At 35.4% G+C, this 11,344-nt stretch overlaps 1 protein-coding gene across 3 annotated transcripts; it reads right to left on the reverse strand.

Annotated features, from left to right (window-relative positions):
* Positions 1-6,254: 6,254 nt before the first annotated feature.
* LOC144976727 (organic cation/carnitine transporter 2-like) lies at positions 6,255-11,129 on the reverse strand. Of its 3 annotated transcripts, none has more exons than XM_078921096.1 (2): positions 11,111-11,129; positions 6,255-7,941 (listed from the first exon to the last, which is right to left on the reverse strand). In XM_078921096.1, exon 2 carries the CDS (start codon positions 7,847-7,849, stop codon positions 6,338-6,340), a length of 1,512 nt encoding a protein of 503 aa, XP_078777222.1. In that variant the 5' UTR covers positions 7,850-7,941; positions 11,111-11,129; the 3' UTR covers positions 6,255-6,337. The 3 variants fall into 3 exon arrangements, with proteins under 3 accessions (XP_078777222.1, XP_078777219.1, XP_078777220.1); XM_078921093.1 differs by lacking the exon at positions 11,111-11,129 and adding an exon at positions 9,718-10,296; XM_078921094.1 differs by lacking the exon at positions 11,111-11,129 and adding an exon at positions 9,713-10,296.
* Between the last annotated feature and the right edge of the window lie 215 nt (positions 11,130-11,344).

The following is an 11,344-nucleotide window of genomic DNA, read 5'->3' on the forward strand; positions in this document are numbered from 1 at the left end:
ATGAATAGAAAGATGAAATTTAATTAAAGGAGTCTTCTGATAAATGAATGGTGATCACAGCAACATGGATAAGATCTGACATTACAACCAGAAGAAGACCGGACATAGAATTACACAACATAGAGGGCATCGTCCATGAAATAAATCTAGGCGATGCTAAATGGATTATATATTCCATCTACAGACCACCATCAACAAAGGACGAGATATTTTACAAACAAGTCAGTCCCATGGTAGACAAAGGCGTCAAACATAGTGACAATCTGTTGATAGTTGGCGACCTAAATTACGATATGAACTGTGAAAACAAATCAAAAACTCTATGTGATATATGTGACGTTTTTAATTTAGTAAATTTTATATGTAAACCAACATGTTTTAAAAAGAACTGCAAACCGTCTTTAATTGATGTTATGCTCACCAACAAACCCCATTTATTTTCTAAACCTCTAAATTTTTCAACAGGTGTCTGTGACTGTCAAAATATGATTTCAACTTATATTAAACATAATGTTCCACAAATTAAGAAAAACAAAATATGTTATAGAAGCTTTAGGACCTTTTGCGAGAAAAGTTATCAGGAAGATTTTGCATTCTGTTCTAACCAAAACCAGTAATTCGGAAAACGACGTAAATACTGAATATGGAGAATTTATCGATAAAGTAATTTTAATCTCAAATAAACATGCCCCTTTCAAAACTAGATACCCACTAAGGAAGCCAGTACCGTACATGAACAGTGAATTAAAAAAAAGCTATATATAGAAAAATAATGCTCCATAACAAATACTTGAGAGACAAAACAAAAATATCATGGGAAAGTTATAAAGAACAACGAAATTATGTGGTAAAATTAAAAAGAAGTTCAATTAAACCTTACTTCTTAGAAAGGTGCACCGGAGGGCAGAAGTCAAAAGATTTCTGGCCAACGGTCAAACCATTCTTATCGAAGAAGCACAACAAAGATCAACAAAAGATTGTACTTCAAGATGGTGATAAGATATTGAATAATGTTGGTGATATCTGTAACAATTTTAACTCTTTCTTTGTAAATGTTGCAAATAACATTGGTAAAGACGTTGTTTTTGATCAAGAAACTCACCCAAGCATCAAATCCATCAAAGAAAACTTACCTGACCTTCCTAAATTTGAATTCAAAGAAACTGATTCACACACTGTCCAGAAAGTTATCAACAATATCAATATTAAGAAAGCAACTGGTTTTGACAATTTTCCGGCCAGACTTCTTAAAGCTGGCTCCCCCGTGCTGGCTGAACCAACAACGAATCTAATTAACAAATCAATTTCTTTTGGTGTGTTTCCTGATCAATTGAAATTAGCACAAGTCACGCCTTTATATAAAAAACAAGATCCTCTAAATGTGAAAAACTATCGTCCTGTTAGCATTCTACCTGTTGTTTCCAAAGTATTTGAAAAAATTATATTTCAGCAATTATCAATATATTTCGATGACATTTTTAATGACTACTTGTGTGCTTTTCGTAAAGGCCATGGTTGCCAAACAACACTTTTGCGTTTAATTGACGATTGGAAAGAGGCATTAGACAATAACAAATATGTCGCTGCAATCCTCATGGACCTTTCGAAGGCTTTTGACTGCTTGCCTCACAACATTCTTATTGCTAAACTAGCTGCCTATGGGCTAGAACAAAAAATTACTTGAGCGGAAGAAAACAACAAATAAAATTAGAGGATGCTGTGAGCGAGTGGGCAGGCATTAAAAAAGGCGTTCAACAAGGATCAATTCTTGGACCATTACTTTTTAACATTTTTATAAATGATATATTTTACTTTATCAGAGAGGGAAAATTATATAATTATGCTGACGATAATACCCTGTCATATTCTCATTCAAATTTCGATATGCTTTTAAAAACTATTGAAAATGAAAGCGAAATTCTTATCAAGTGGTTCGAAATAAATTGCATGCAAGCAAACCCGGACAAATTCCAGGCAATTGCAGTAGGTACAAAAACACACACAAAGAAACCCACGTTCCATATTGGAACTGCAAGTACTACATGTGAAGAAGTTGTAAAATTACTAGGGATCGACATAGACTACCAACTAAAATTTGATTTACACATTAAAACCATCTGCCCTGAAGCTTCTCAGCAATTAAATGTCTTAAAAAGGCTTGGAAAATACCTTTCAAAATTGAACAAGTTAACAATATTTCACTCTTTTGTATTGTCAAATTTCAATTTCTGTCCACTAGCTTGGCGCTTCTGTTCTAAAACAAATTGTGATAAACTTGAAAAGATACAAGAAAGAGCACTGCGTTTTATTTATGAAGATGACAAAAGATCCTACGACCAATTACTTTCAAAGGCCAAAGTCCCCTCCCTACAAATAAGACGAATGAGAACAATTGCTTTGGAAACGTTTAAAATTTTATACAAAATTGCTCCTCCTTGTCTATCTGATATGGTCATTTTGAAAAATAACAGATACAATTTTAGATATTCAAACCTCCTTGATATTCCAAGGGTCAGAACAACGTCTTATGGCAAACGATCTTTCAGATATCCTGCTGCTGTGCTTTGGAATGAACTTCCCGAGCACATCAGGAAAATTTCAAATTTTAATGTTTTCAAAAATCATATTCCTCTCATGGAATGGCCAGCCATGCAAATGTAATATTTGTAATTAATCTAACCGTACATATATATATATATATATATATATATATATATATATATATATATATATATATATATATATATATATATATATATATATATATATATATATATATATTATGTTACTTTTCTTTGTGTAGCAATGACTATCCCGCACAAATCTTTGGGCCTCTTTTTCGCAATACGAAGTGCCCGAATTCGCGTCAAAATATGGGACGAAGCCGTTTCGGATATGCTATTTTAAAAAATTAATTCCGACGCTGTTTATTGATGAATATGACTGAAAGTTGGCACACAGTTAGAAAAAAGGTCATTTTAGATTATGTCAAGCGACAAAACTCGTGCAATTACCAGAAGACCGTTAAAAATAGATTTTTACTCTTTGGAGTAAAATATTTCTAAAACTACCGGGCGTGGAGGTTTTGTCGCTGACAAGGTAATACATGAACATTTCTTCTTTTTGGTTGTAAAATTTCATATGAATATGACGAGTACTTTTCCCGTATTTTACAAAACACCATCCTAATGCAAGATACAACCAAAGGTCGAAAAAAAAATGCCGAAAAAGCGTCCAACATTTTCGCGTTTTTTTCCTCTTTGCGGGTCATCCAAATAAATGACACCTTTGCAACTGCATAACTTGTTTATTTATGAATGGATTTTCAAAATTCAAAAACATTTTTACTCAGTGGAGGTAGGGCTTTGATTTTAGACAAAAAATTTTCCTCAAAAAGAGAAAAAAACATTTTTCATAGTCATTGCTACTTTGTGTGTCATGATTGGAATCTTGATGAGGGAATGTTTTAAAGGAAAATGTATTACTATGTATTTTTATGCACTATGTGTTATAACCTATGTCGATCAAAGGCTTCTATTAGCCTGACTACATTATCTATGAAACATTTTTAAAATGCCGACAATAAATAAATATTTGAATTGAATTGAATTGAACAGTTATAAATGAGAATATAATGATAAAACGTATCTTATGCGATCTTGATGAGACAATGTTAGATAATGCGGGCGGACTTGTGGGGTTCCACTTCCAGTTTGAGAGAAGTTGCAGTTATTCCTCCGACGGGCCCGGGCTTGATAAATTCTTGACAGTGATTGAACTGGCAAAGATAACAAAGGAAAATCCGGTGTCTTGATAGTGTAAATCAAAACTAGTGAAGTGCTCCACAAAGTCCCGAGAGTAAGATAAAAATCACCAAAACATAGATAATATGAGGGGTGGAATAGTATGGCCGTCACGGCATTGGTTATTGAGAGAAGTGAGTGAAGAAGATTTGATCGATCAGCGTTTATAATAAGTGGCTACGTGACAGAATTCAAAGAGAAGACTATTAAAAGAAAGATGACCATATGTTAGAAGATAACGTTTTTCCGAAATATAACTGGAGTCAGATGAATTCAGTACTTGCTAAAATAAAACTTTAATAAAAAAATTGTGAATAATCGTTACTGTGACAATTACCTCAAAAAACAAACCTTGGCTGAATACGGAGAACAAAAATGGTTCAAAAGAGCAAAGTTGTCTCCATCTGAGACTGTTCTTAAGAAATATATAGATATTAAAGGATCTGCGAGAAACCAGTGTCGAACACCTTATACAGAGTATTACATTAATAAAATTATTGACGAAGACTCCGGAAGAAGCAGACAACTCTGGTCGTACATTAAAAGTAAAAACAAAGAACCTATTGAAATAGCTCCACTGAAAGACAAAAAACTGAAGATGACACAAGAGCCAATAAGAAAGGCAGATCTCTTGAATGAAATTTTCATCAGTATTCTCTGAACCATCTAACAAAGTCGAGGGGAACTCATTAGAAACAAAGAAGACCCAATGGAGCAAATCACTGTCTCTAAGAAGGGTGTTCTCATGTTTATGAGAAACCTCAATGAAAATATGGCCTCTGGACCAGATGGTACATCAGCTAAATACTTTAAAATGTTTTGTAACGAACTGGCTCCAATCCATATATTCCTCTACCGTCTCCTTGGACCGAAGGTCATGTTCCTGAAGACTGGAAAGATGCCCACATTACACCGATATTTGAAAAGAGCGACAAACACAGTGCTGAAAACTATAGACCAGTACCGCTCATATCAATATCATGTAAACTGCTGGAAACGTAATATGCACCAATATCATGAAACACCTTGATTATCACAACGTGCTGATTTCCAACATGGCTTTCGCAAACATCGTTCGTGCGAGTCACAACTGATCACGACTTGTGATGATTTTGCTAATACGATTAATAAAGGAAGGAATCTAGACAGATGCCATTCTACTGGATTTCAGCGAAGCATTTGATAAAGTACACCATCAAAGCCTCTTGAACAAGCTTGATCACTATGGGATCTCAAAAACCACCCATGCATGGATTAAATCATTTCTTTCGATGCGATCCCGAGGAGTCGTGGTTGAGAACAAAATGTCATCATCACTTCCAGTCATTCCAGGTGTACCCCGAGGAACAGTATTAGGCCCACTTATTTTTTCTATTGACATCAATGATATGCCAAGTAAAGTATCAAAAGGATAAAAAATTCGAATTTTGTGGACGAAAATAAAGAGAGACTGGAGAAGAGAATGAAAGGAAGAGTGCGGAAGAGATAAAATAAAAGAGAGGGAGAGAGAGAGAGAGAGAGAGAGAGAGAGAGAGAGAGAGAGAGAGAGAGAATACAGTCTGAGAACACGACCTTTGTCTTTCTGACCAACAGCAACACGTAACATGTAGAACGAGACATGAAGCCTGTTAGGCGATATTACAATTTTTCCGACAGAGACAACGCTGTTGACGGCCAGGTATTTATTTTACGACTTTTGCGGACTAAAATAAAGAGAGACTGGAGAAGAGAATGAAAGAAAGAGTGCGGAAGAGATAAAATAAAAGAGAGGAGTACGACCACAGGACCAGATAGCCGCACAAATAAGAGAGAAAATGTAGGAAAAGATGTGGTATATTTAAATTATCATAAGGTTGTCGAATATAAAGCATTACGGAATTGCATCCTTAATAAATTCTTTCCAGCCAAAATAATTAAGTTTGAGTCGCAAGATTCTATAAATTGCGAGGCTTGAACACCTGCTGGATAGCAATGAGATCTGTAGTGAAGTGTTTAAGTAACTTTAGCATCACTGTATCAAACCAGTATGCAGAAATGCCGAATTGAAAATTTAAAAATTCGTAATTCATAAGAAATAAAAAATTGTAGTCTCTATAGTTAGGTTTGGGGGGTCCCGAGAGCGCTCGCTTCACACACAAAGGGACCAAGATTGATCCCGGGTGCAGTCGAAAGTTTTTGTGACCCCACTGTCCACCCAGCAGTGATTGGGTAGCTGGGTATGTTAGATCTGGCGGAAAGTACTTTGCGATAGACTAGCGTCCTATTCAAAGGGTACAAGCAATTGCTATTGTCCGTCCCACGCTATAGAAACTGGGATAAACGCCGGCTCTATGGACCTAAAGACTCTGAAGGACTACTTTACAGTTAGCTTTAAAAATCAACAAATCCCCCCCCCCCCCCCCCCATGGAACAAACAACACTTCAAAATCCTTTAAATTATGAAGTCTGGAATCATTTTCAAAAAGTTTTAATGACTTATAGATGCTCATGAATGTATGGATCAAAAACAACAACTCCACAGATACTTGCCATCCCTAGACGATTTGTGATCGTTGTTTTCCTTCGTGAGGGTAGAAATCCGCCTTGTGAAAATCAGAAGAATCATTCACCACCGGCTCTTCTGGCAAGTCCTTTCCCGAAGTTTCTGGAATAAAACAAATCATGAAACCACCCGCTAGACTGAAAACCGACACAACGATGTAGGTGATATGCATAACAAGATCATTGATGACTAAATATGGAGATATCACTCCAGCCAACCCACTAAGAAACATCATCCATCCCGTTGCCGCTGCTCGGATTGATGTGGGGTAAAGTTCACTTGTGCATGTAATGACCACAAACCAAATCACGGCTATGCTATTCCTTGCAATGATGATAAAACTCAACACTCCGATTTCTCTGACACTCCCACTTGTAAATAGATCAAAGATGAAAAAGATTGCCGTAGAAATGCCCTGAACCATCAAAGTCACAGACCCTGTCAATTTGCGACCGAAAAAATTGGGTGCAAACCACGCTATAAGATTGGCCGGAAGTTCGGTACTAAAGATTATGACGTTGTTTAAGTATACATCACCGGGCAGTGAAGCCACTCCAAAGTTACTTGACCAGTATAAAATATTTGACACAAATAATACAAAACTAAAAATTAAAGTGTTTTTTATAGCACTTTTCTTGAAAATTCCAAAAACACCAACATCTTTTTTGGGGGTTTTAATATTGTGTAAATCTTTTTGTTCAAAGAATTGATTTAATACACCTATTCCAGAAATATCTACCTTGTTTAACTTTGCAATTTGTCTTACAGCTTTTGCGGATTTCTTTTCTTTCTTGTTTGCAACTAGCCATCGAAGACTTTCTGGAAAAATAAATGCTGGTATGACTAACAAAATCGCAAAAATACCGTTAACAACATGAATGTACTTCCAGTCTTTGAATACCATGGCAAACAAACTCAACAATAAACAACCGGAAACCCACATGGGAATGCTAGGGATGATCACATGCCATTTTGGCGTTACAAACTCGGTCATGTAAACATTTGCCACACAGAAAACGATGCCACAGGCAACGCCAATGAAGAATTTCAGTACGGCAAACATTTCCCAAGACACAGAGGCGACAGATACAAGAGTAAGAACTCCTTCAATGAACACGTTTATTCCCAATGTCAATTTTCTTCCAAAGGCATCCCCCACATAACCGCTGATGAAATGTCCAACAGTCAATCCAGCCATTTGAATTGAGGCAATGGCCGATGCCTTCCAAGCCCCTCCACAAATAAGAGCCCATTCCGTAACAATAGTAGATTCTTTTTGGTTAAATTGGACTTGTGTACACTCATCAAAACCAATGCATGAGTCGGTGAAGGCGGAACTTAATTCAAGGTCATTTGAAGTGTTGACCATTAAGTTCGTGCTCTCTGAAGTTGAGGGAGTTTCTTGCAAGCTGAATGTTTCAGGTGTTGGAATTACTGTATTGGTTGTTAAATTGTCAAGACACCGCCATCCAGGATTGTACATTCCAAATGACATAAAGACCATGGTGAAAGCAGAGACTATGTAGGTCAGGGCGCCAAATGTGGACACAGCGAACTGAAAACCGCTGCAACCACCGAGCTGGCGAATGAGGTCATCTGTTAGGAAAACAAAGAAGAAGAAAAATTAGAAATAAAAATAAAAATAAATTAATGAAATAATATTATAGATTTAATTTCATATGTTGTACACTTGAAATTGATGTGAATCATCTCTTCATTCTGGTAATATTACGTCAGAAAAGGTGTCGCAGAGCATTTTTTTTTTTGTTTTTTGATACCATGTACTTTCTATGTTTTGTGTTGATGTGATTTAAAGCGCCTTACTGTTGATACCGTGCACTCTATAAGAGTCTATTAAGAAGAGAAGAGCCGCCAGAACTACCCATAACATGCACCTAAAAAAACGGCTGAAGACGTCAGGTGCTTGGTATGGGTAGGTCTAGCGGCTCTTCTCTTCTCTTATTAGTTTTTTGTCCGTGCCCGATGTCTTTATTCGAAAGACAGCAGAGGACGGCAGTGCCGTGTCGTCGTCGAATCAGTGTGGAAAAGCCCTTAAAAAATCAACTGTTGTCTCGCTTTGCCCGCGGAACAAACTTCAGAGAGTTATTGAGCGAAAAATTAAAAAAATTAATATCCTTTTATCTCTTTTCAAAGTAGTCCTTCAGAGCCATTGGGCCATTGGAGCCGGAGTTTATCTCGGTTTCTATAGCGTGAAATGGACAATAGCAATTGCTTGCTAACCTTTGGATAGGACGCCAGTCTATCGCAAAGTACTTCCCATCAAATCTAAAAGACTCAGCTACCCATTCACTGCTGGGTGGACAGGGGGTGGGGGGGGGGGGAGGTTGGAAAAAATCTCGACTTCACCCGGGATCCATCTTGGTCCACGTGCGTGTGAAGCGAATGCTCTATCAACTGAGCTATTGGGACCCCCTTTTATTTCTTTGATTCACTTTAATCAGCATTGTTGTAATCTTTATCAGGAGTAGTTAAAACTCTTTCAGCGTCTCAAACTCCTAAAAATTTCCTGACCTTCCTTTCTATCAACTTATCTTTAATCTCTGTACTCAGCTGTGCACCAGACTCATTCTCTCTCCTTCATCACACACACACACACACACAAACACACGCACTCACACACAAATACATGCACACACACGCACACACACACGCACACTTGATAACTTATGGCAATAATGATGATGATGATAATAATAATAATAATAATAATAATAATAACAATAATAATAATAATAATAATAATAATAATGGTGATGATAATAATGATAATGATAATAATACTGATGATAATAATAATAATGATAATAAATAATAATAATAATAATAATAATAATAAATAATAATAATAATAATAATAATAATAATAATAATAATAATAATAAAATAAATAATAATAAAATAATAACAATAATAATATAGTAATAATAAAAATAATAATAATAATAATAATAATAATAACTAATAATAATATAATAATAATAATAATAATAATAATAAATAATAATAATAATAATAATAATATAATAATAATAATAATAATAATAATAATAATAATAATAATAATAATAATAATAATAATAATAATAATAATAATAATAATAATAATAATAATAATAATAATAATAATATAATAATAATAATAATAATAATAATAATAATAATAATAATAATAATAATAATAATAATAATAATTTGTTAACTTCAAAACTATTCGTCTTAGGCAGGCTCTGACCAATTACTTTGCAATACGCAAGTATTTTATTCAAGGGGATCTAGTAAGAAAATATATATTGAATTATTCAGAAAAACTCTATTACACTCCTAAAGGGTATGAACATTAATTTACCTTACCTGAGGACATGTTGGATACTCCTTGGTTTTTGGTCCAATTGAAGTTGAAAATGGTAAAGTGAACGTCACTCTTGTTATATTAACTCGTGATTTGCCTTATCTTTTTAATCTCAAGTGGAGCTATGCAAATGAATAAATAATTTCATTCTTGAAATTATTTATTCTCCAACTGAAAGGCAGTAAGCTGAGTGCATTCATTTTCGTCTCCGTTTTGGTTCCAGTTACGGAATAATCAGTGTCATACACGCTAGACTTTTCTATAATTTACTCACATACGAAACATACCATCACATAAATATACGTGTTTATATTTCTACTCACACATTTATTAGTGAGAACTTATCATTCAAGAGGTGCTCTAATAGCAATAACACTTTGCAGATAGAAAACTGAAAGAATTTTAATTCCGAGATAAAATGTTCGCGTTCGGTTCCTGTTCGGTTCGGCAACTAAAAACGAGTGAGTTCCACTCACTTTGCCATGATAAAAGAAGAGATTGACTGAGAGTAAAGGTCAAATGGAAGGCAAGACGGACAGGAGAGGAAAATGATTGCACTCGGTTTGCAGCCGAAATCAGTACGGTTACGACACTCTCGTAAATAGGAACGTTCTATAAGTATTATGTTTAGACTCGTGCGGGAGGTTATGTCAGTTATAAGAGATAATTAATTCAACTGATAACCATGATAGATAGAACCATGCATGGTTTTGTTAACACTCTTAAGGGAAACGTTCAGTTCAACCAGTTAACTGACTACTCTAGAAAGACACCCAATAAAAAATTTGGCCAGAAAATTCGTCCTTCAAATATCAAACGATTTAAAAGACCCTCATCATGTAACAAAATTAAAAAACTCTTTAACCTGGGACTGTAATGAAAACTTCGCGAAGTCCCAAATTTGAGAGTTTTTGCCAAGGTGAGGGTCATTTAAATCGATCGATATTTGAAGGACGAGTTTTCTGGCCAAATTTTTAAACATGTATTTTTTTCCCCGGAGTACGGTACATAACTGGTTAAAGTAAACTTTGCCTTATCTTTTTAAATCTCAAGAGTGCAAAAAATTTGGAAATTTCATATTCTGCACCTGCAAGCCAGTAAGGATGTGACACTCTTTAAAAAAACAGAGCACATGTAGAGAGTAATATCTACTAAACGTGCTCAAAGCGCTTTACAAGAGGTCCCTAACCAACAACAACACTTAACATGTAGGACGATAAATGGCCGTTAACAGCCTTGTCTCTATGGAAAAAAATGTAACATTACATAATATGCGTCATGTAGTGTCATACATGTTAAGCTTTGATGTTGGCAGCAGCCTCTAATGGTGTCACGCTACTTTGTTATGATAATCCATCAGGACGCAAACCATCGCTACACTTCGTCGCAACTCACAGTTCAACTAGATGCTCTGCGGTTTCGGGCTTTTGACCATAACACGGGAACATGTTGGACAGGTGGCAAGTCCCCACTGAGGAATGGAGTGTACCGTGATGGTGGTGGTGGTGGTGATGATGATGATGATGATGATGATGATGATGATGATGATAAGGATGATGATAATGATGGTGATGATGATGATGACGACAACGATGATGATGATGATGATGATGATGGTGATGATGATGA

Source organism: Berghia stephanieae, chromosome 7 (genome assembly GCF_034508935.2).
Source record: "Berghia stephanieae isolate SIO BIC M18660-M18661 chromosome 7, UCSD_Bste_1.3, whole genome shotgun sequence".
Lineage (NCBI taxonomy): Eukaryota > Metazoa > Mollusca > Gastropoda > Nudibranchia > Aeolidiidae > Berghia > Berghia stephanieae.